General features: G+C 36.2%; 1 protein-coding gene across 1 annotated transcript in view; it reads right to left on the bottom strand.

The window, feature by feature from the left end:
• Positions 1-283: 283 nt before the first annotated feature.
• LOC138939948 (homeobox protein aristaless) overlaps positions 284-27,128 on the bottom strand; it is a 110,411-nt gene continuing 83,566 nt past the window's right edge. The window contains exons 2-4 of the mRNA XM_070308316.1: positions 26,010-26,382; positions 13,022-13,067; positions 284-3,694 (exon numbers count right to left, since the gene is read on the bottom strand). Coding sequence (XP_070164417.1) covers positions 3,113-3,694; positions 13,022-13,067; positions 26,010-26,382 — 1,001 coding nt within the window. The 3' untranslated portion in view covers positions 284-3,112. The remainder of the gene's footprint in view (positions 3,695-13,021; positions 13,068-26,009; positions 26,383-27,128) is intronic.

The raw sequence follows: 27,128 nt of genomic DNA, 5'->3' as shown, positions 1-27,128 counted from the left end.
AGAAAGATTTTGACCCGTCAAGTATATTGTATCAAATATAATTAATTTTAATTCTAAATATCCTAATTTCTATTTTGCTCTTAAATTTATATTTTTTTTTGTTTTATATTTGGTTCTTTGTCAACTATTATCAATCAGTGAACGTCCTTTTAACTAGAAATATAAAAGAAATTTTTACTAAAGAAAAATTGACGCTAAATTAAAAATCTATGAATGAAAGAAATTCAGAAAAAAATTATAAAAAAACTTACCAAATCAATCTTTGGTGACAAGAGGAGGATCGTTTAGTAAAAAACGCGTTTGTTTTATCGTAGTCATTTATTCATTGTATAGAAGAGATAAGGAGGTAATATTAAGATTAAGTACACAATGCACGCGGCTGTTTCGGTTTGAGAAATAGAATAGGTGGGGCCCGATAACGTTGTCTTTTCAATCTCGACCTCGTTCTCGATCTCGATCGTGATTCGCGTAAAAGATGAATTATCACTCTCGACATATCTTTCGTACGCTCGACATATTGTCATAGTCGACGATTGTTACGGTTGTCGCTTAAATTGAACGAGATCAATGGTATGTCGAGAATCTCTCACAACGAATTGAAAGTTAGAACGCCGTCGAGAAGTAGCCGAGCTGTCAATATGGCTACGCACGTGTCCGTTTGTTGTAACTTATGCAAACGGGATAGGTAATTCCAAGTCCTTGTTAAAAATGACACGCAGATCGTTTACAATTATTTACAGGTCGACTTATGCGTTAAGTATGCTTACGCATAATCTTGTAAAATCTATAGCAATAGCGTAGAATATCTCAATTGTAAATATATAAAGTATGTATATATATATATATATATATATATATATATATATATATATATATATATAGATTTATATATAAATAGTATCTCTTTCTCTTTTCTCTTGTTATCTAAATATGTATAATGCGTCGTGTAAAAGTAAATAAAACTACACGGTTTCGCGCTTTACGCGATCAAACTCACTCAGCAGCGATACGTGAGACAATTTCGATCGCGATGGAAAGGACCGTATATCTATCCGGATATTTTCCGTTTCACGAAAGACGCCTCTTTCTTGCTTCTAATCATTAATCTCTAAATTCTTAACTTTTCCATCATGATGTCGAATAATCTCCAAATGGATGGATATTTTTCGATGATCGGGGTGGGGGGCGTAAGTAAGGATCACTTTGGAATCACGAGAGCCGCTGTCATTCTCTAATGAAAAGAAAATGACAATTCATACATAGCTTAATTAGTCCTAGCAGATTCAAGAAGCAGCTGCAAAATTTTTAATCATTTATATAAATATTTAATTATTCTTTACATTTCCATAAATTTTATATATATTTTTTTACAAATTTCGTGAGTGGATATAAAGTCTTGAAAATATATCCACAGATAATATCTTTTATCTACTTTAAGTTTAAAATAGAGAGTGTACGAGAGTTGATATATTTTTCAATGCGTGCAAATTATATATATTCATTGATTACGTTCATCTTTCGATAAGATAGTAATTCACCTTGACTCCATCATCTTACAGCTCGAAACTCGATCCTGCTAGGAATAAAATCTGTTTCACATACATTTAACGATCGGCATTGCGTTAGGCTAATATTTCACATGTTCCGCAACAAACTTGTCGAGTAGTTTCGTGGAAATTCTTTTTCACGCCAAACATTTAGCGTCTTGATATAAATTCATCGTACAATATACATATATAAAACTAGCCTTAATAGAAGCTGACGTGATTACCGATTACATGAAGTAATAATTAGAGAACTTACCTTTCGATGCGTATGAAACAGATTCAGCGATATACGCGCGTGCGAGGTCCCCGATTTACACAGTTCTATTAATTTTCTCACGCATATGGAATATTGCAAACTATATATAGTACGGTGTGTATAACACACGAGAGTAACGGTAATTTTATTCCTCCTTCCTTTTATTCCTGCTGCACGTGTTCCCTATTACCACCGGTTTCGCTTTAGTTGATGTCGTGAATGATGAACAAAAAGAAATTGATGGAATTGCATCGCGATAAATTTTTTCTATAAGGAATAAAAAAAAATTGATGGATTTTTATGAAATTGTAAATTGTTTTTTTAAGTAAACAATGACATTCTCTCTCGAACCTCAGATATCAGTTTGAAAGAAGAGATAGTTATAATTATTTTTGTCTGTCTTTTTATAAATTTTGTTTTGATTATTCCGCAATCGATTGACATGGCCTGCATAAAATTGAAGAGATCAATTAGAAATCAATGTTCTTTGAATAATAAGAAAAAGATGATCGTTTGATTTTGATCGATAGAAGGATATTAATCTTGATTTCTATCACATTAAGAGATAGATGCTGCACGCTTGAGAATTTCAATAATGTTAATTTTAACTTTTATTCTCACTGCCAATTTTCTCGCGAAATTCTGTCGCGGTACAAACTTGGAAAAAAAAAAAAAACATTAAAATCATATTATAGTTTTAACAACAAAATTCTTTGTCGGAATAACGAAAATTATCACATGCTTTTCATACATATAATTTCTTCGATACTAAAAAATTGTCCCGATCGATAAACGTGCTCAACATCTGCTATATACAGTTCATTGCTTATCAATATGATTATAGTCTTCATTTGTCACGAAATCATAAACGCATATGCTAAGCTCATTGCGATTAATCGATCGCGAATAAATCGATCGAAAAAGCATTCGAGTCAAAATCTGGTCAACGTGACATTATACATACATGTATTGTACATATGTAATTTAAAATTGTTGAATAAAATTGTTGTTGTATATGATTAAATATACAACGCACTTGCTTTACTTTTGTATGACATTCGGCTAAAAATGTGTACTTTAAAATGTGTATTTTATCCGGACCGCGCGTTACGTTGGGCAAATTCTGATTTGAATGTCGATAAAAAAATTCCATCAATATATCTCGAGTTCATCATCCTCTTGACTCAATCTGTCTCGACATTCTTTGTATAAAACCTGTCCACTCCCGCCGCGATCCGCGACCGTCCAGAACTTAACCGACTTAAGACAGACTCGCGTTCGCTCACTCCCGCATGTAGTCCGCGGCGTTTCAACTTATAAGATCGCCGTTCTTACGCGACATCTCCAGCTGTAGCTCATACTCGCGGGCCCTCAGTCTGAGGGAGGCGATGCTGTTAGTCCTCCTGTCGATATCCGGCAGACCCACGCTTCCCGTGGGCGAGCTCTGCGGCGAGGTGGCCGTCGGTGGGGGCGGAGGTGGTGCCACCGGAGGATGCGACAAGACAATCGCGGAGGCGGGCGGCGGCGGCGGCGGGGGTGGCGAACCGCGCACCAATTTCGGTCGCTGCGCCGCCGATATGTTCGCCAGCAAACTCTGAAACGAGGCGGCGGACGTGTACGGCAGGGGCATACCGGGCGGTAGCAACGGCGGCGGAGCCCGATGATAGGGATGAGCGGCGTAACTGCCGGGGAGGATCGGGCCGTGACCCAGCGGCGGATAGCGAAAGGCGTCGAAGGGCTTCCTGTGTGGAAAGGTGACCAGGTGGGCGAAGGGGTTCGGCAAGGTCGGCGCCACGACCGCCGACGGTGGTGGGTACGGCGTGTAGGGATGCGCCTGGGGCCCGACCTTCTCCTGTTTACGCCACTTGGCCCGTCGATTCTGGAACCAGACCTGGAACACATGATGAACGAGCGGTCTGATTAGGCGCCGTGTCGTTCGTGGAAGGCTCTTAGGCCGCGACGATAACGTCGGAGCCCGGAAAAATTCCTTCCGCGGCCTTTGGAATTCTTGCGCGATCGATATTTCGAGTGGGAAAAACGATATTTAGTCATCAGCTGCTTATCCGCGATCGCGATTCGATCGTAACAAGAACGAGCGGTGCGCATTTTCTTTTATCGATTGATCTTTTTCAACAACGCGCTTTCCGCTACATAGATATTTTTATAAATTTTTATAGAAAGATAAACATTAGAAATATTTTTCAATATTAAGAAAATTTTTCTATAATATAGTCAATTTTTAAATTCTTACGACAAAAGATTAAATAAAATTTGAAATATATAACTGGTATTTTATTTTTGTATTTATCAACTTGTGTAAAAGAGAAGAAAGTTAATTTTATTTAAATATAACATCCAGTCGTTTTCGATAATCGAAAGAATTTTCCCTTGTTTAATAAGAGTCAAATAATATACATATATTTAACACACTTAATAATTTTTCATATTGACAATTGACAGTTCTTATGAGTCTATAGTCTATATAATGCGATCTACAACTATCGCAATGAAGAAATAGTAAAAATATAGATTGTTGTCAATAACGTCTCAAGAAAGTCGTTCTTCCAATTGCAATTTCGGGCCAGGAAAGTAGTAGATAGGTACTTTCTTCCTTGGAAATTATTGAGACGATCCGCGAGAGTTCGAATTCCGGTTACAGTGACGTATTATTTCCTTTCTCGAGAAGGTAAAGAGTACCGTATCATTAAAAAAAAGCGAACATTGCTGCGAAGCAGAGATCTCTACTCGTCTGCATCTTTCTTTCTACCTTTCTTTCTCTCTGCTTCCTCTTTCGTTCTCGTTTGTCTTTCTACCTGAATTTCATCTTTCTGTCCGAAAATCAACAAAATATCGGTTGTTGAAAACGTACGTATTATTAACGTTATTGTAAACGTTTCGTTAGCAATCGTTTGGCCCACTTCTCGTTTCTGACAACTCGAAATACCCGGAATTGATCGCTGCGTGTAAAGATGAATTTTTGATGCATATATTTTTGTGAACGAAACGCCACGATAGCTATAAGAGATCCATATTAATACCATATTAATATTATTGTATTTATACAATGAGAAGTTTTTTAGTTTTTCATACTTATTGTTTAAAATAACAATCGTTTATTTGCAATATGCAATATTCAATATTTAATCGATAAACATAATTGGCAGGAATAGCGATATAAATTATGAATCTGAGCGAGAATTAAAAACTTTAACGTATCAATCACCGTATGATTATTTCAGCGTGATAGAAAACTCTTTTCCTTTTTTTACGAAATTATAAAAATGTAACAAGAAAATAATCAAATATTAAATATTAATATTAATATTATAAATATACTGTTAAATATTTTTACAAATCTTTTTGTCGCTTGACGCGGAGGATATTACTGGCCTATTCTACGACATAAATATTTATAAAATTAAACAAAGCGAAAATCAGACCGTACAACCTCTAACAAGATCTAGTTTCGATACTCGTTTAAATGGAAAATTGACAACGATCGCGAACGAACTGTTCGTGATGCGCGTCCGCCGGATTCCAGCGCATTCCATTCCATTTCATTCCAGCGAGACTTCTCCGAAGAGACCCGAGCATCTAATCAGTTCAAGGGAAGTTCGCTCCTTTTCCTTCCTTCGTCGGTCTCCATATCTCTCTTCTCTTTTCTCTTTTTCCGCCGCTTTTTCCTGCTGTGTTTACCATCCCACCTCTCTGGTTGTTAGGTCGATTTTATGCCGTGCGCGGGTTCAACCGAACGCAAATAACGTATCGCCGATTTCGTTTTAATGTCAAGTCGCGCCGGGGAGAGAGAAAGGAAGAGAGAAATATCTCGTGTCAGGTTGCAATGACGAACGATTTAGGACAACAACAATTCAACTTATCCAATCTCTCCGCGCGCGCGGGCATCTGCCGTGATTCCAGCGGCATTTTTGTACCATCGTCTTTCCGTTGTGTGGAATACGATCGTAGAGTTATAAACGCGCGGTTCGTTACGTCATATATTGGAGTAGAACTTTTCAAGAAGCAACTATCTCTCCTGAAAACTATCCGGGATCGTTTATCCTTTCCGGCGATTATTTCCGCAGAGAGATATTTCGTGTTACCGCTTGAGGAGTGCGACTCTGGGGATACTTATAGCGAGTATTTCTTGTTATAATCGTGCGAACGTCGTTCTCCACTTTTTGTAAAGTTTCTTCGCTCTCCGAATGTGATTTTAATTATGGATTGAATTTTAACTCACATCGTTTATTGCATGAATTTCATTCTTTTGTAGCTACTCATATTTTTTGATATATTTTCATATAAATATTTATGTATCTGTCTTATTTTTTAATCGCATATGCCTTTTGATTAATTTCTTCATTTATAATATTAATCAGTCTTAGAATATCATCTAAATCAAGATGAAGTAATTATTATCACATATACAAATTATTCTTTTATATATCAGAAATCGACTCTTTTTATATATAAATTAAATATTTTAGATACTTCTCTTGAATTTTTTTTATTCTCATATTTATTCTTGTTAGAGAGAAATATAATCCTTTGGTTTTATTTCACATCGAAGCAGATGAATCGAATAATGCGTCACGTTGAAAGAACATGGACAGCGATACTGAAAAATGATCTCTCCTTTTCATTCTCTTCATCGATTACGAGATCGCGTAATAGACGAGAGCTTAAATGGCTCGCTTGTTTTTCTCACGTATGAAGAGAGAGAAAGAGAAAGATTCGCCACATTTTCCATCGGCATTCGCGGGATTTCCGAGCCGAATCGGACAGCTACGTGTTTCATATTGTCGGCTCCGGTTCTCGGCAGCATTACAAGTTTGGGAATCAAAAGTACCGCCGGGAGATGTAGACACTCCCAATACGGTTCGTCACGGAGTGGCCTCGTCATCGCGCGGACGAGGATAAACGTGTGTCCCGATGACTCTGCGATTTGATGATCGGACTCGATCATCGACTCACCGATGGGGCGGCGGTTACGAGTGCATCCCGTGAGAGAGATTCGTCGATCTCTCTTCTGGTAACTCGGTATCGAGAAAATGATTTCGATCGGTTTGCTCGATCTCAAAATTTCGTCCTCGTATTCAGATTTAAGATTCGCTTATTCGCGATTGTTTTTCGTAATACATCATTATTATGTACTTAGAAAAATAACGAATATAGAAGATAGGTTTCATCCGTAAGATTTATCAAATTTTATGTTCATACTTATTGATTCCAAAAGAGATTATTAATTTCTGTACGTTGTCCAGCAGTAATAAAATATTATTGTTATATTTCTTTTCTCTCTATATATATATTAAGAGCTATTTTTATTTCAAAAATTCTTTTTATAATGATATATATTTAATTCATCACACGTGTATAGTTAATAGATTTGATGATTCGAATTAGACGTCGCGCCTTTAACAATATTTAAATCAATCATTCTGCAAAAGAACGAATATACGGTGAATTTATACGCGAGATTTACAATTGCGTAATAATCAATTACAACCTCGATATTTATATTTCGATTTTTGTCATTCGAAGAAGAGAAGAGGCATCCGAGCCAAACGTACCGCGTGTGCTACCCGCTCGTCTTGGAATCTCACCTAGACACACACAAGAGATTAGAGGCCCCTGGCATCGTTAGGGTAAAAATGGGGAAGGGGGGATCTCGGGTGCCAGGACCCCCCACGGTGAGCAGGATTGCCCCCAGCAGGGCGCTAAACATCTCCTCCGACTCTCGGCTTTTAAAACAAAACGCAACCACGTCGCCGCCGGAACCTAGCCGTTTCGTGCTTAATCGTGCCGCATTAATTACACGAACGCCGGGTATGTTCGTTTCTTCTGCTTCTCCGGCTTCAATCTTTTCCTCTTTCTCTCTTTGGCCGACAAACAAGATTCTCCCGCGCCTTCGACACGCCATGTATAGATACTTCCTCGAGCGAATCGTTCTTTAAACTTCTTCAAACTTAGTGATTGTAATTGAAAATTTGATACAAAAAGAATTAAATGTTAAAGATAAAAGTCTCGAGGCAAAACACTTTTGTATATAATAATATTTTATGTATATATTTAAAATTATTTTTCAAACATTAATTTTTTTCAATATAATTTCTCTTTATACGTAATATTTTATCTTTATTATTTTTATTTGTAAAATAGAAAATTTAGAATCAGAGAAATGATAACGAGAAAAAAAGAAAAGTAATTATTTGATATATCAGAGTTACGCAAATATATAAATAAATATTACTTTGATTTATTTTAGCTGACTGTATTAGTGAAATCTTAATGTGGGTATATAGACAGGATGGTATATATTTCAAAAAACCAATATTTATATGGTAGATAGGACACACCATACTGAGTAAAAAAATCTTAATAAACATAGACCGAAAGTTTCTGAGATATAAACGTTTTTGTATGTTGGCATCATGATTGACTTACTGGCTTTTACGTGTCACTGCGATGTTTATCTCAGTGTTTATAAACCGCGTTTTGAATGACCTCATTCAATTTCCATATATGTATACTTTATAATAAAAGATTTCACCGGCAATCAGTCAGTTGTCGTCAACTGGCGGTTGCGGATCTGTAAGAGGAACATGCCAAGCGTATATGAAAATGGAAGGAGGACATGTGGAACACCTTCTGTAAATATCGAGATAAAGATTTAGACAGATTCTTCTCACGTCACATAGGACACGTAGTTCGACCTAAGGTTTACTAAGGTTTTTCTATTCATTGTCAATATATGGTAGTGTGTTTTATCTACCATATAATTATTGAATGGTTTTTTTTTTTTAACACCCTGTATATGTACTGTTTATTTTATTTATCAAAAACTCCGGTGATCTCTCTCGTGTTAGCGGAGAAAAATGGATCGAAACACAAAAAAAAGAAAAAAAAACCCCAAGCTCGCGGATAAAAACGTACACGTCAAGCGTACTTATTCAATTCGTTTGTCGATTGCCGGAATCGGGGAAATCGATTCGTGCGAAATGTCATGTCTCGCGTGTGTGTTTCTCGAAAAACGGATGTCGAACTAAAGGTGATATTTTTATCCGTAATTTCAGTTTTACTTGCGCAAGAATTTCCTTGCGCGTAGCAGAAGTTCGCGACTTGCCGATTATCTCGTCACACTCGGGGAGATCGTAAAAGCAATTAATCGTCGACGCTGCAACAACAACCGATAATCACTTTGTCTAATAGCAATCTGTTATTCATGCGAGCGACAGGTTTCATCGGCAAACAAGTCTGCGAGACGGAACGTTCATTATTCATCGAACCGTGCAAAAAAAAAAAAAAAAACTCGTATACTCGATTAATAGTCAAATCGAGAGCTGAGATTTTGTTTGCTCGACAATTAGCGTTTCAAATGGACGCGTTGAGCGTAGATATTTTTTACGCGTAAACGTTTAAATTTTTAGTCGAAAGCGAAATGAGATATTTTTCAATCGCATAAATTGATCGAATATAAACGAATATATTTATTTTGCTTTGGAAGTTAGCACTGTTGTGAGAAGCATAAAATAATCGAATTAGCTGCCTCGAAGCTATATTCTTATGAACTTTTCCTCAATCTGTGATATGCAATGCTTCTATTTATAAAAAATCCGCATAAATGCGATTAAGTCCGCGGTACTCCGCAATCATCCGGGGTCGAGCGTTATTTTTAATCTAATTTAGTCTTTTACATAATTAATGTATATATGGGATGTTACGCACAGTTACATATTTTAATATTTTTTTGAATCTACTGGTCACTTATTATCATATATGAAAATTTTATTCAATGTTATCGTTTAGCGTTAATAACGCGCGTTATAAATATGAGCCGCTGTCTTTAACGTCTCTGCGTAAAGAAGGCATCCTATCCTCAAACGATACCGCGTATTTTCATGAATTATTAATGATCGCCAATGATAGGTCATATATCCTGATTTTTGCGCGTTGATGCGCACGGGCAAAGCGTTCAGTGTCGAAAAAAATCGCACCTCATTCTCCACGACGATGTATTTGTCATGCATATTAATGACAGCTGATGGACAAGCGGCGACTGAATCGCCCGACAACCTAATTTTCGCGCGTTAGGATGAGCGCACAGAAAGTGGCGTGCACTTAACTTGCTTTTTATACCGTTTATAAACGGCTTTCTAATACATATTTGGCAATAGATTATTTGATCGAACTTATCGCTAATTATTCTTCAATGAAAACCGAATAAGCTTAATTATTTAATATTAAAAATTAATATAAGTATATGCAATGGGAAAATTTTATTTTTTAGCGAATCGTAAGCTGAGTTAATTTTAGCAAACGTAAAAATTAATTTAATTTAAAATGCAAAAATAACAAAATATTTAATATCGAAAATTCAAGAATTCTCCCGTGGTGCAATTTTATTCAATATATTTATGTTCTCTGAACTTTGTGTCTTTTGAATGACAGTGCCACACTGAAGGGTTAAAGACACCGCGATTGAATAAGTGCGCTTAATTCCCTGAAATATTTTCGTAAACCAACACGCGTAATCTCACTTCGTTGCGGCCCTGAAAGCAATTGACACCTATCGCGAAAAGGGACGCAAGGCTCCTTCGTGGAGCCGGTCATCGCGCCGTGACTAGCGAGAGGAAGGACGCAAGGTCCCTCGATACAGGTTCAGGGATTCCTGAAAATTATTAACGCCATAGCGAGAAATTACGACAGGCATGTCATTCTTCGAGTGGAACAGTGGTTCTCATCGCGTGCGCGCTGTCGCGGATAATCTCCGGCCATCGATGATGAATCGCTGATTCGCGGACGACGACGAATTTGCAAGTATAATGAAAAGTATCGGGTTAACGTTAAAATGTTGTACTCTCACGTTCCGAGGAAGATAATAAGATCGTGTAAAGATGCGCGAGTGTGTGTATGTGTGCCCCTGGAATCAACAAGGGATGAAACTATAGAACGGAGCGAGAGAAAAAGACGCGCGGGCCGACCGAGAAAAAAAAGAGAGTCAGTAAGTAAGTACCGGGAATAAATTAAACTAATTGAGCAAATTAGCCAGCTGTTCACGCAACTATGGCATATAGACACGCTCCTCTCGACCAGTAAGAAGCCGTCACGCAGAAGACGTGTACTCGATCGTTCCTTCGAATAAGTGAGAATAACAGATCCAACAGGCAGAAAATAAAAGAATTAAACGCGTAAATAGCAATAAAAATATATAAGCAAAAAATAGATATTATCATTAATGAGCCTGTCTTTTTAATGTGTATATAATACTTCTTATATTAATATCTTTTAAATAATATCTATTTTAATTTTAGATTATATATTTCATATTAAATTTATATCTTTTTAAATATTAAATTAGAATTTAAAATATTTCTTGTATATAATGTTTCTTTTTCCAGGCAAATCTCACACGTACAAATTTTATTCAACGTATTATCCGTGTGATTTGTCATAATAAACATTATATGATCAGTTTACTAAAAAAAAAAAAAAAAAAGACGCAAAAAATATATGCTAATCTTCTGAGTTGTTTTGCATCACGCTTTATTAAAACGAGTTTAAACTTTAAAAACATATTATATATGGATTATTTACATTTTAATTACATTGCGATATTTATCGTATAATGATTCATTTTTTCTCCAGTTCTCCAGTTTTTAATGATCATGATTGCTTGTGTATATGCGCGCAAAAGACAAAACATTGTAATAAATGTCTTGATATTTCGAACGATATAGTGATAATCAAATGCAATAAAAATAAGTGGGAATTGAAAATGATTGTCATTCAAATATTTAAATATATTCGTATTGCATAATTGTTGTTTAAACACAGGAGTGAACATTATTACAGCAACATTATTACTTGTTGATATGTGACAACGTATTTTTATTATTGATTAATCAAAAGCGTCTTTAATAATCGATTTACGATACTGTTTAAATACGAGTGTTTCGTATTACAAGAAAATAATCCCTCCCTCCCTCCCTCCCCCCCTACGCTCCCCCATTTATTACCAATAACGAGATCTAGTATTATAAATTGTAATTTATTTTTGCATAATAATACATAACTACTCTGTTACTACCGACAATTCTTTCTTTTACAACTGGAATAAACAATTAATATCAATAATGAATATTTAATAGTTCGATAATTATCGACGTCAATACTTTGAATTAGCGTTGATAATAGTCGCGATAGAAAATATCAATTATGCTTAATCATGTTTTTGCTATGAATAATTGCTGTTTATATGTGCACAATTATCTTTTTAACAACACAGATTTTCTAATATAGATAATTGTCTTTAATATCTCGCTATAATTTTTTTTTAGTAACGATATGAATAATAATAAATTGAATGTTGTAATGGATAATCGCTTTCAATAATTTTTTAGAGCAATAATAATTACTTTGAAAAAGATTGAAGAGTGAATAATTGAAAGATTCATGGTCGGCGACTTTTATATTACACGAAGGATATCACGTTTCGACATACGGGTAGGAAGGTCAATTATACATAGTTGGGGGATACGTGACCGCGCGGGGAACTTAAATAATTCTTGAGTAATTCTTCGCGCGCGTTCGCGGTCTTCGAAACTATTATTCAAACGAAATGTCAGAGGATACGAGATAATTGTTGTTACGCAAGAGACGCGCGATCGCGTATTATATTCACCTTCGCGCCAAAGAAGACGCCTCTAACCACAATTATTAACTCATTTTTTTTTCAACCGACAAAGTTTGAGACGCGCGCGTAATTGCTTATTATTAAAATAATTTCCAAGTTACGCCATAATATACCGATACGTATAATCAGACATAACTAATTAATTTAGCTCGCTTATATTACTTTTAATTAGATAGCGAAGTTCTTTTTTTTTTTTTTTTTATTCATTCATTTAAGAAGTCTTAACGGAGATTTCAATTTTTTTTTCAAATTTGTGAATAAGTTTATATAATCCACTGTAACTTTTATATTTATTATATTAATTTTTATATTAATTATTTTCGGTTTTTCAACATTAAATTCTACGAGATAGTTTTCTATACTTTATATTTTGTTATGTTTGGACAATAATGGCAAGAAATAATTAAAGATCACGAAATATTCTCATATACATATTGTAAATCTGATGGAACTGTGCGAAATGAATTTATCTATATCGTTATTTACTATTCTGTTTTACGCAAAACAAAATAAGATTTTACTGACCTGTATCCGTGCCTCCGTCAGGCCGATCTTCATAGCGAGCTCCTCCCTAAAAATAAAAAGGAAGGCAATCATTAACACAAGAAAAAAGGTATCAAGGCTGCGCGTAGCCGCGGGCTTATTTGCGCGTGCGAGTTATTCGATTCTGCTATTGCGATAAACGCGAGTTAACGGTCGAGTTTTCATTCAACTCAAATATTCTTATTCAACATATCTGGATAATATAAAATTGCTTTTTTTTTATGATTTTTCTATAGTTGTTAAATAAATATATATATTACTTATATTATAATACGTTTAAAGTTTGAAAAGAGTTTTGATTATACATATATATTTTTTTATTTTTTTATTTTATTAGATGGATAAATGCTTCGTTGCTAAGCTTTATTGAGATAGTTTTTTATATATAAAATCATTTCTATAATCCTCAAAATTTTGTATATAAGTTTGCTGTGACTTTATGATAGAATTCTTGTTTTTTATCTGGTTTAGTTGTATGTTTATTATTATTTCAATTCACATACTATTTTATTTCATTTTATTCGATACTATTTATTTTGAATATTACAATGAAGTGGGCACTTTTTTCTTTTTTATCTTATACGATCAAATGTATATCTAAATTTTTGGTCAAGAATAATTGATTAACTGTGTATAATTGCAACTATGATGATTGTCTCTTTTGAATGCACAATTTATTATTTAAGAATGCGATGTAATTCAGCAAGAAAAAAAAAATCATTTACTTGTCTTTTAATAACGTTGGGGAATCAGACGAGCGGTTACCGTCTGACCTCGTATCATATCCGTGAGAAAATCGCAGAAACCGTTCTACGAAATAGCTGGTGTGTCTGTCTCGTAAAAACGCGCGCGTTCATTACCTTAATTAGTTTTGCATTCAAAGACAGATTAACCGCATATAACGACGCACGATGGGGATTAATTGCATTATGGATCTCGCAACATAATGTGTGATTTTCCGTTCGATTGCCACCTGCACGAGCCATCGTGACGAGAGCTATTAATATCTATTACGAGACGATCAGAATCCGCGGTTACCGCGTCACATAGAATTCTCGTTTTATGTAGGTGACTGTTGTCTCCTCCCTCTCTCAAACAGACGGGTATTACGAATACGATTATCCGCGACTAATTGACAGGACTCGCGCAGCAGTAATGGCAAATAATTATTAGCTCGTGACATTTTACATAACGTTTTGATCTCGTCATACATGATATCAATCGTTTCCTTTCCACTCGATCGACTTTCGCATCCTTCGCTCGCGGCCGCACATTACACGATGTCTGCGCATACTACACGACACTTTTCTGCGAGCGTATATGTTTTGCCTCGTTTAAAATCCTCTCCTTATCGTCGTCCGCTTCAGAAATCTGAAGAATATACAGTTGTTGAATTAAGAAAGATATAGAATGCGTTTCCAAAGCGTCGAGAATTTAACTTGTCAGCGCAAGCCTCTAATTTGAACCTACGATAATTCAAATTACTTATTGAATATATATAGGTACGGATTAATAATTAAAAAGTATCGCATTTTGTGACGTTACGATTTTTCGCTGTGCTGTAAATGTATGTGCGTTCAGTATCACAATCATAATAAATTACACAAAGAGGGTAAGATTATAGAGATAGCATTACAACTAGATAATATATATTTTTAAGAAGAGAAAGAAAATTGATAGTCATCGACTTTAATATCATTAAATCTCTTTCAGTTGATTTATCTAGACTAATCAATTGCTCGCAGGATATTTCGAGTAAAAATAATAACCCGTTTAAGTGTTTAAATGGTTATTTGCGCGAACACATTTCCAATTTTTTTTTCTCCAGAACAAGGTAAACCCGAAGCGCGAAGAAATCATTACAAGGCGAAATGCAGACGCGAATTATGACGGGTGTCGATTCATTCATTCCGGAAATATTCCCAGTTGTTGCGATAGAGGAATCGAACGCGGCGGTGATCGTGTAATCGGCGAGTATATCCGGCGGCGACGTAAAGAAAGAAAAAGAAAGAAGAAGAAAGAAAGAGCGAATCGGGCAGTGAGACAGCCCGTCGGGCGTCTCTCATCTCGCAGGCAAATTGCCAGATGTTCCACGAAATCGCGAGGAAATCTCGGTGATTATGCGCGCGCACAGAAGCTCTCGTGTACGATCGCCCGAATCTCATGTTTAGGTGCATTTCAGACGGTAGCTTCCGAAATTACAGGGATTTCGGCGTGAGTTCGCGGTCCCCGGATTCGGCCGGTTTCATCTTCCGTCGATTTTATTATCGTTCGCTCACCTGATTTCGTTGCATCCCGTCTAACGTAAGATCATTCTTCCGATCGATCCTTTGGACGAAGAACCCCTTTCGAATTGCGTTTATTCTATATCGTTATATTTCAACTTTAAAGCCGCGTCATTTTACAATTATTAATCACGAGAAAATATAATATACGTTTTGGATATTTTACTTTTATACTATAATATTGTTTTATAGTAATATATATATATATAATAATTTTATATATAAAATTGTCATTTGAGATTCAGCTGGTTAAACTGAATTTATCAAAAGTTTAATCGGCGAATGTGATTATTTGACAAAATGTAATCGAACGATATTTGGCCCTTGATTAATCGTGAAAAATGACTTTCATCGCGTATAGGCCGGTAATCGTAAAGCGTATTCGCATCGTCAAATCGACGTCACTTTGACGGCCCATATTCGGGCTTATTGGAGGAAACGTAACTAGAAGACGCGCGTTCGTATATAGCCACTCTCTGATTACCCGTTGTCGTGCGCTAATGACTACTCCGGCGAACATAGTTGCGGACGGTAATTCGTACCTGCTACCAGGCGGCTCGGCTTCGTTTTCAATGAAACGCCGAGTATGAAAGCGCACACCTATCAGGCTTGTTCTCACGAAAAACAGACTCTCGCGCCGCGTACGATAAAATTACGTACACGACTCACAAATACGGAATAGATACCGTTTGACGAGACGTTTGACTTACATACTGGTCGAGATAAATGTTGGAACGTTACACCAAACTCTTCCGTTTACGACTATTTTTTAAGATAACATAAAATTTTATATCTTTTCCCTATAGAATTATAAAAAGCTACTACAACAAAACAGTTGGAGATTTTATATTGTTAGAGATAATTTGACATTTCAAATTCTATTATGTTTCCGAGAATGAGAAAAACGGCTTACGTTGCTGTTCGAGCGATTGAAATATTTTATTTTTCTCGTAATCTTTACGTCACTTTTCTGATCACTCGAGCACGATATAATCTTTATTAGATATGCGCATTACACGCACATGGGTTGCGCGAACGCGAACGAAACGCACACCATCGAACAGGCGGACGAGGCTCAGGCACCTTGGAAGCTTACGAGTAATAATAATTTAGCCTTTCCCTTTTTCTCTCTCCAGACGCGTTCTCGCCGGCGTCCTTCTGGATTTAATAAGATCACGAAATTTCGCGGTTAGACGGACGTCCCTAATTACACCCGCCGTTCACCGAGACTCTCGGTTACCCTCGATTCGCGTATCGTTATTACATGTCCCCTCTCCTAACTCCTTCGTCCACAATGTGTCCTTGCCATGGAAAATACGCGGGTTTCGGAAAAATCGCGAGTTGCTTATTTGCTTCTGTATGCAGAGATTAGTTGTGTATTCACTTGACTTAATGGGAAATATAAAACGGCAATGATAACTTTGTATAGGTTGTTCTAAAATTCAATAAAAAATATCTTTGTTATTAATCTATAAAAGATTTAACTTAAAATTGTTTTGACATTTTTGATAAGGAGAAATAATCTTTTCTTATTTAACAAAAAAAAAAAAAAAATCTATTCTAAATCTGCACGCATTTAAAAGAATAAAAAATTCATAATTTCAAAAATATAATTTATCAAAGATTCTCTACTTTATCAAAGAGAGAGAAAGGGATAATTATTATTATCAACTGTTATTTATATAAATATACATATGTCTATATAAAAAAAAAAAACATTTAAAAAATAAATATTTTGTGTATTAGTGCTAGTACTGCAAATATTTATATATATATATATATATATGAGTATATATATCTTTGAATGTATAAAATATATGCATCTCATATTATGGAACACAACTGCGCTGCAATTAACACAGGTGCTACGTTCACACGCATTGCAAAATAAAACGTGACTAATTGCCGATTAATATCAACATGATAATTACAGGTCTCTTTAGAATCCGGTTTCGTGGTTTGTTATGCGAGTTTCTCGAATTTCACGCGAAGAACGAGAGTTTTCAAGATTTAACGAATAGATTATTTCGCACGAATAATTCGCAATAAAAAATTATTTTTACAATCTATTGCGACCGCGCTGAAAGGAAGCCCTTCCTATTCTGTCCTGCGCAACGTTGCAAAGTCATAGCAATCGGTTTGCGAGGCGCGAATGGATTTGCCATTTCGCAACTGCGTATAGTAGTATAACGCGAAACCCACAGCCGGCATCAAAAGAGGCCGCTAAGTGGATTAAGTTTCTTCGTCATCTTCTTCGTCTAGAGCTCTCCACCTCTCTCTCTCTCTCTCTCTCTCTTTCTGTCTATCTCCTCTTCCTACTCCTGCCGCGGCATCCTGCCGTTCTTATTTGTTCCTGCCTTGGCACGAAGTCCTTCGCTGCAACCGCGCTTCGTCAGAAGTCACGGATGAAAGAAGATAATTTACTTAACTTAAGTTTAATCGTGTTTGCGCGTTTATTTATTCGCGTCGTTTGCTTCGACAACATTTGGGTTTAACGCGTTTGAAATTTAATTCGATGACGAAATGATAGTGATTAATCACGATATTTCAAGTTACAATCATTTTTAATATGTACGGAGGTTAATTATTTTTTTTTTGCACAGAATATATTTTTTTTATTACCTCATTTATAAATGAAGCCCATATAAATACATAATTTACAAGAAATTTCATACTTCTATGAAGAAATTTTAATATAATCATATTATAATTATTTAATATCTAATTATAAAAAAAAAATATTTTTAGTCCAATTATATACAAAGCTGGTTATAATATACCTGTGTTAACTGTGTTGAGTATCTATAAATTATTTATTCTACTTTTGTATAGGTATTAAAATCGCTTTCACAGATGTCATGCTATTAATGTCACTGACATATTGACGCAACACTCGTAAAGAAATAATTTTCCACATTCTATTTTGTCTTAATAAATTTATTCATCTCTATTGTAATGTTCAGAATCGATTTTTTTTTTCAATCCGTGTATAGTAACAACTATGTTATGCGGCTCGCGTCTCGAATACGCGTACTGCAGAAATGATTATCGTCGGATGCGAATCTCGAGTCGAGTTATAGAAAAGGATAGATAGCTGGGGTATAAGAATGAACAAGAGAGACAGAAGCGATGGAGAATGCGCGCGGGCGTGTGTGCGATATTGCTGGTGCGAGCAAGAGGCTTGGCGCGCGGGTAATTTAAGTAATTACCGCACAATTACATTATCTAATTAACCCCGGAGGTCGGAGCAGTCGTCAGTCACCGCGACGGCCGTGATTGTCCCACTTGTGGCGCAATCGCAATTATTATTGTTTAACGCGCACGGTACGAAACCCGTTGAATTTGCAAAAATTCGCAGAAATTTGCGCAAAGCTAATAGAAAAACTGACGGTTTTAATTGTCTCTTTTTTTTTTTAAGTATTTTAAAGAAAGGAGATCATCACGATTATTATTAATTATTACCAACGATTACAGACACATTTCGTCGCTTAATCGATTCGTAGAAGGCCATAGTCGAAGAAGTATTTATTTTTTTTTCTTTTCATCTTATTAATTCTCGTTATCTACAAGATCATTCCGTGCAATCGTTTCGCGTGATCGACGATTAGCCCGTGGGCCTTTCACGTGTTTTTTTTTTTCCAAACTAGAAGGGTCCTCTATCTAGCTTTACATTTACCTTCTCTCCGGAATAATGGCGAGTCACCGGTATTATTCTTTTATCATAATAAGTTATTAATATATACGATAGCAACTGTCTTGCCATGACACATCCGGAACGATCCCAGTTCCAATGACGGAATCTGTCGCCCTAAGGCGAAAAGTTTTTGTGTAATTTAAGTTTGGTGTGAAGATCTTAGTCTTTCGGCTGTGTTTGATAAACGAAGAATTAAAATTTTGTTGAGGCAATATTGACAATCATTAACAGAATTTGATTAATAAGTAAAATTACATTTAATGGCATATTGTTTTTAAATAATAGCTCGCATGATTTATGTTAGATTAAATTTATAGTCTCTTCATTTTTCATTCCAAATTTGTTAATGTTAATGTAATTGTTTGTGGCATTTCCGAAAAAGGATAAAAAATTATGATAATAACGCATGGCTGATGTATTAGTCACGTATGACCGAAGAAGAATTAATAGCTATTACTTATAAAACTTGTCATATACATACGTACACGCATAATGTATCATACTATGCGCATATAAATTATAATCCATATGCATTGTGTTACGCGATCGCGCCGATTAAACAAGTCTTAGAATTTATATCGGCATTAAATCTCACATAATGCATTTATCTCTACGTAGTTATATCTTTATTTGCATAAGACGATATATCTCTTGAGAAATATGAGATAACAAAATACTTTTAATTACTTACAAAATAGTGATATTAACATGTATGACGAAACAAAATTATTTACTTTGATCGTCTTTAATTAGTGTTGATCGCTATCCCACTGCAATGATACTTATATAAGTATAATTTTTTACAGTATAATTAAAGACATGGCTAACTGCGTAGATAAAATACAATTTACATTTGTAATTATATTAAATAGATAATAAAAGATAGAAAAATACATTAACAAGTAATAATTATATAAATAGAAAAAATTTTTGCCATGTAATTAATAAAGGTGCCAAATTTATTTGAGAACATAGATTTTTTTGACAACGATATATGCGAGAATACAACGAAATGATGTGTTGTATGATATGAAGTATAAAAAAGATCTTATAAAAAATGATACAAAAAGTGGCAAGGGAGAGGTACATCCATAAAATATATATTTTTACGATCAGAACATCACTAACCGCGCACACGTGATCGATCGTTACCTGTGACATATCGAGAAGATGACACGTCGTCGAAATTTGAAAAAATAATAAGCGACGCTCGAAGCTCTTTGCCTTTTTTACTCGTAAGGAGACGCTTTCGTGGGGCGAACGGTATCGATAATGTTTAATAACGGATCACGCCGATCCGACAAGTAATTCGTACTGACGATGGGTGACAAGCGTCTTTTGCCTCTCGCATTATTCCCGAGCGGGTTCCGCGACCGCCACCTTTGTGAGGAGCGAGGCGAAAGAGAGATGCCGGTAGCTGGCTGCGTAATGCGTGCGTAATGCGCGCTTAATACGCGTATGGCGTGGCGAGCCAATTACTGATTGGCCACACTACCGCCAATCGGATGAGGGATGGACCTTGGGCAAACCTGTACTCTTCGCTCTCCTTCGCACTTCGCGAGACGAGGAGGCCCTTCGTCCTGCTCAACAGTGGAGCCGCGCCGTCTTCGAGGATGTCGAGGAAGGACGAGGAAAGACGTCCTCGAGATAATTTAACAATTTTTTTCGTCGCGCTTCGAACGAAATTCGAAGGGGCAAGACGAATGAATTCGAATCATCGACGACACTGTTTGTTTTGACTGCATATAATTAAAATATTTATTTAACAAAAAGCAGAAATAGCTTGTGCATTCAGCGTGCGTGATACGTTTTATATAAAGACAGTATATTTTTAACATTTATCATATTCGATATATACGATGTGAAAGTTTCCCTTTTAATATCAATCTGGAAATTAAAGTCTGATAGAATTAAAATTTGAAATAGTACTAAATCACAAATGATTAAAGAAATTGGATTAAAAATAATATCATAAATCTATTAAATATTTAATATAAACTTTTATGCAGACACAGATATAGACGGAGAGAGAAATTTGAAATTTATTTATTAATAAATTATTTTAATAGCAATATGTATAACAACATACTATAATATATTCCTAGGCAAATAAAAAGAAAAGAAATGATATATTATCAACTTTTAATATATAAAATAAGAATGCCGGATATGGATTTCTATCATTAACATGCTATGTATTATTAGTCCAAATATTATTTTCTCATGATAAACCAATGATCGATCGCAGAATGAAAGCGGTATCGAGTTTACGTCGTTGATTAACGTGACGGACAGAGATCCAACGCCGCTTCCGTGGGCCTGATGTAGCTAGCAACAGCGTCCACTAATTAACTCCGGAAGGCACTAATATTATTTGTTGAGAAACGAATAACGGGTCGGCAGCGTTTCTAATCGATCTAATCGGAGCATGACTCGTCGTCGGTCGATTAATGACAGGAGAAGTTGCGGGACACGGGCGAACGGCAGGACCAGAAGATGACTAGAATCGCGGTCGAGAGAGGGTGAAGGGGAAAGAGAGAACGGAAGAAGTGGGAGGGGGAAGGGAAGGAGCAGAAGAGACCGCTCCGTAGAACTGGTTCCGTTCCATGGATCACTGGAAACAATCATCCTTATTAAACTCACCACTGGCCCACACCGCGGATATAAAGGCATCCTTCGGAATGATTTACTGAGAAGCGCGTCGCGCGGCCCTTTGAACAGGTGGATCCCTCGAAACGCGTCGCAAACCGACGATAAATTTTATGGATTCACCATGTAGATAGATTTGAGAACGCGCACGACGGGGGTGGCCGCGCGCGATTCCGCCGAGTCAGCTTTTGGAAGCGAATTCGGGATGAAATAGCGTCCGGTTGGTCGAGTAATTAAGAAGCGGAGAATCGTCAAAAAGAGTTTTGTTATGACTAGCTCGGACATTTTTTCAGCATTTATAAAATTAAACTGAGATCATTTGGCCTATATATATATATATATACGTTCTTATAATGAAAAAATAATATCGGAAAAGTCAGATAGTAAAATGGATCTCGCGTAAACATTGCACGACATAAATTTTGCCGATTGTATCGACGTTGATGTAAAAATCTGCTTGGATTAAACGACGCCAAGAGTATAAATGCAGCTTAACATATCGTACATGTTAACATTTACGGGGTCATTAATTAGCCACGTCATTCGTCAGAAAGAAACTGTAGCAAGACATTCGAAACGATGACGAGATCTCGTCGATTTAAACGCGCTCCGTTCTCATTTCTCTCTCTCTCTCTCTCTCTCTCTCTCTCTCTCTCTCTCTCTCTCTCTCTCTCTGTCTCTCTCTTTTTCTTCCCTAGAATTTATAGCGGGATAAAAAATTTAAATCAATAGGGACATCGAGACTGTTTAGCGGAATCGCTCGCGGTCGAATGATTAGTTCGATCGGGCTCGATGCTGCTGTCAGTAGCAGCGCGTACCCAAGTCGCAATACTCTAATCTAAATTAGATCTTAAGAGCCCGTGAAGGTAAGTGGCCACGCTCTCTCGCGAGCCTACGTGGCGAGCTGGCTTTAAGTGCCATATAAACAGGACGAATCTGGTAATCCGCGCGCTCCCTCGCAAATGCCAATCGCGAGCCTCGCACTCGCGGTTCCACCCAAAAGCCGCGCGCTTATCTGTTATCGCACTTGAAAACGGCATTCCATACAGTCGCCGATAGTTTGTCCGGAGCTACCTCTTCGTCTCGGATCAATCGCAGACAAAATCTTTGAAGGAAATTCTTTTTAAGAAAAAAAAATAGCGAAAGATAAAGAGAAATATGGAAATTGAGAACGAGATTAAGATTAATTTATATCTCGCGTATATAAAAGCATACAATAAAGAATTCTTTATCATTGGAATAGAAAGAAGCGATAAATGACAGATACGACTAAAAATATGAAAAAAATTGGACATCGTATTTACAATTTGTGTACGTAAAAACATTTATATAAGGGTCGAAAACTGAGAATACAGAAAAGAAAGTTTACTTGACACAGCGCAGTCAGGATGGTATGTTTTACTGATAAGAAAATAAACGACGAAGAAAAAAAAAATGTATTATCAAAGTCCAATTGGACGTTACACGAATCTCCACGCGGCAACATGTGTCTTTTATTGGCAAATGAATTTTCATTCATGTCGTACAGCAAGTTAAGATCGTGCTAGCATCATCTTGGCTCGTCGATATATTGTATTTCGATAGGTCCGAATCGCACGCGTGCCCTTCAGGCGCTTAATGAATATGCATCATGCTCCGCGACGCGGTTTATTCTTTCTCTCTCTCTCTCTCTCTCTCTCTCTTTCTTTCTTTTTTCGTTTCTTCCTTTCTCGTTGGACTAGTCAATAAACCTAAGCGACCATAAAATCCAATTAGTGTGAAATTAATACCTCTACACGGCGAAATCGCGGAAGAAGCGGCGATTAATTTATATTGCGGAACGGCAGAATACGTCGGATAATTTTCCACGGGCAGGAAGCGCGTACCAGGAATAGATGAAGAATAAATTAATAGACGCGACACGAATATTATTAGAAGCCAATTCAATCAATTATTGGCTATTTTCTGGAGGATAAAATACTTTTATGGCGACAGATAAATATAGATATCCGATATTATAAGAACATATGTAGGGGTATAATAAAAATGAATATATACTGCGTGATTGAGGATTGTGAAGACAAGTTATATATTGATAAATAATTAGAAATAAAAAGTATAGTTCACGAGTTTTTAGAAGTTTTTAAATATATAATAAATTTTAGTTTATTTTATTTTTTTTAATGAATAGTAAAACGATAATTCCACCACTCATATTAAATGTCTCCGTGCCTTTTTTTATTTATTAATTTTTTTATTTCAATTCTTTAACCAAATGAGAGAAATTGACTTTTTCTCAAAAAAGTCGATGTATCATAATAATTCCTTAATTATGATCACAAGTATTAACAAAGAATTGTTTTTCTTTTAAAATATTTATCATAGAGCTCGCGTTTTTTTTTTTTTTTTTTTTTTTATTATTATTATAAAAGAGTATCATTATGAAGGAGTTGATTCCAATTTTTCGTTAGATAAACAAAGGGTATTTTGTTCGTTGGGCCCTATCTTCGTCGCAGTTTCATATACGCACATAAATGACGTGTCTCGCATCGCATTCGCGAAAACATCTCCCCAGTCTTGATCGTATACCAGGGGCACTCTACCTGTTTCACCTCTCTCTGCATACTCCCCCTACCCCCCCCCCCTCCCGCCCCCACCATCTTCGTTAATTACGAGAACCCATACCGTGGCCGCGGGACCGGACCTATTACGAGCGATTACACCGCTATTAGTTACCTACCGGGTGTTCCACGGAGGAAGGCATCGAAAAAAGGACAAGAGAAAAGAAAAGGCTATCCAGATAGATTGCGCCGCGGCCCAATGGCGGCGCGATATACTGTATACGTATGTAACTGGACCCGAGTGTGCAGGGGACTTAATGCAAAAGTGCCGTGCCGCGTCTACGGATGAGAATTTGCATGAGGATCGTCAGTCCGGCTGCAAGGAGGCTCGATGATCGATGTATCGTTCCGCGAATTTACACTCGCGGATACTTTTGCAGACTTTACGTGGATGGATGTACGCGATTCGTTTAAAATCTGTCACGGATTAAGATTAAAAAATTAAAGGGGCACAATTATTACTCAAAACTATATTTGAAAATGCTTTAGACAGTTGTGATTTTGTTTTAATTTTAGTTTCGTGTTTTTTTTTGTTTTTTTTTTTTTTAATGTACAATCGATATGACGAAATGTGCTCTTTTATGTTAGATATTTTTAATTATTTATATTATATGATTTATTACAAGAAATCACATATAATATGTCATTACTGTAAGAAATGTATGAAAGTAAAATGAAATAACATGAAAGTAAAGTGAGATAACGAACATTCGATACGATTAAAGTCAATGTTATCTTCTTTCTTATCGTTAATGTTTAATTCTTTTTTCCAAAAAATTTGTTTGTTCTTAAAATGAAATTCGAGACATAAAATTTTGATATATTAAATTTCTATCGCATATAATTAAACCGATGCATTAATTTTATTGATTATTAAAGATTCGTTTTCTTCATTTCTTGTCGTCTGATTTTTCACTTGGAACTTTGGAATTCTAGTTAGCAGACATATCTTTTAAAGGACATATAATGCTGTTGCATACGTTGTGTCTCCAACCGTCATTCGATCATCACTATTTCGAGACTGTCTCAGGTAGTATACACTTAGGATAACCAGATCTCTTTTATAACCGTGCTCAAGGACTACCTGTGCACTCATCGTAAATGTTCTGCGGCGGAGACCATTTTTGAAAAAGAATTCAATAAGTAGGGAGAGAGAGAGAGAGAGAGAAAGACGATATCGACGATAAGCCGGCAGAGTGCACAGGAGCCAGACAACCAAATATTTGGGTGGCAGCAGATAATCGACTCTTCACATTGTATCTAAATCCCGTTACTCTACCGAGCATGAATTCTAAAGCTTGATAAATACGGCTAGACACTTGCCTATCGTCTGGACTCATGGGAGGTACATAAGCTTCCTATCCCGCGACCGAGATATACTATAAGCTCTTAGCCGTCGAGATTATTCTAAGAAGGATAAGTATGACGCCCTCGTAAAGGGCTTTGTATCAATTAGATTTTGCTCGACTGTTATTATGGAGTTCAAATTATCTACTTTATACTATTATGTGTGACACATATTTTATTCATTTAGTACATCTTATTTTCATAAATAACGCGTTCTATGCAATTCTTTGGTTAAGAAATTCTTTTCAAGTATTATAGCGTTTATACGATCTTTCTATATCATACGTTTATGATAATAGAGATAAAATTCTATATCGAGTATCACATTCGGTACTCGAAGTCAATATAAAGTTTGAAATTATTACATTATTCGCACACACAGTTAGTCGACTTACCTCGTAAACACATCCGGGTAATGCGTCCTGGAGAAGGCCTTTTCGAGCTCTTCCAGCTGAAAGCTGGTAAAGGTCGTTCTGTAACGGCGCTGCTTTCTCTTGGGCGCGAAATCGTCGGCCTCTGTTTCGCTTTCGGGGCTAGTGGGCGCCGCTCGCGGATGAGCACCTTCCTCTTCGGGCCTCACCTCCTCCGTGGAGATGCCCATTTGGGTAGATTGGGGCGTCGTCGTCGTCGTTGACGGCGGCGCCGATTGCTGATGAGGCCGCGGGTGAGGTTGCTGGCTCACCTGAGTAACCTGGCTTGAGCTGCTTGTGCTGCTCGCAGGACTCGTCTGTGGGACAGCCTGCTCGCTGCCTCCTCGCAACGAATGATCTGCGTAAGAAATTATATCGCTTATATATAAACGATAATAAAAATACAATTATTCACGCGAAAGTTGCGACGATCAACACTCGAAAATTACAATACACGTAGATGAGATGTCGAAAACAATCGGTTTCGGTGAGTCGAAATTTGTCTCTGATGAATACAGTTTTATCTTAACAATTAGCATTTTGCAAATCAAGTAATGCTATGATATTTAGATAATAATTTATATCAATCGTAACAATCATAACGATATTCAATCGATTTTAAAAATACCATTGTTTCGCCGAATATAACCATTCGTTTGAGCAAAATAATATCCCACGTTTTTTATATAAATATATATAAAGATAAAAGTAACAAAGCAACTATATCACACTATTTCACACATTCATATATATATATATATATATCAATAAGAGATAAAAATGGATACACATTGTGACTCTCGATCATTATCTTAATGGAATGATTAGATAATAATTGCTAACCCTTATAAAGTTAGCACCACATTATTTAAATTAGAATTCTGGCTCTTCCCCAAAGAGTTGTAGAGTTTTCAGTATACTAAAAAAACGTCGGTTTTTTTTACAAAGAAAATTGTTTGATCGAGAAAGAACTTTTCTAGAACATAAGAAATGAAATATTTCGAGAATTCTTTCAATTTCGATTTTGTCGATTGGAAGCTTTTAAAAACAATCATTAATATTCATGGGGAACTATCGAGAATTTTGAAGAAATCGTTTGCTCTT

This window comes from Polyergus mexicanus, unplaced genomic scaffold (assembly GCF_030449975.1).
Source record: "Polyergus mexicanus isolate NDT 795.1 unplaced genomic scaffold, iyPolMexi1.0 SCAF_15, whole genome shotgun sequence".
NCBI lineage: Eukaryota > Metazoa > Arthropoda > Insecta > Hymenoptera > Formicidae > Polyergus > Polyergus mexicanus.
Note: the sequence above shows the minus strand (reverse complement) of the source record. Positions and strands in the feature narration are given on the sequence as shown.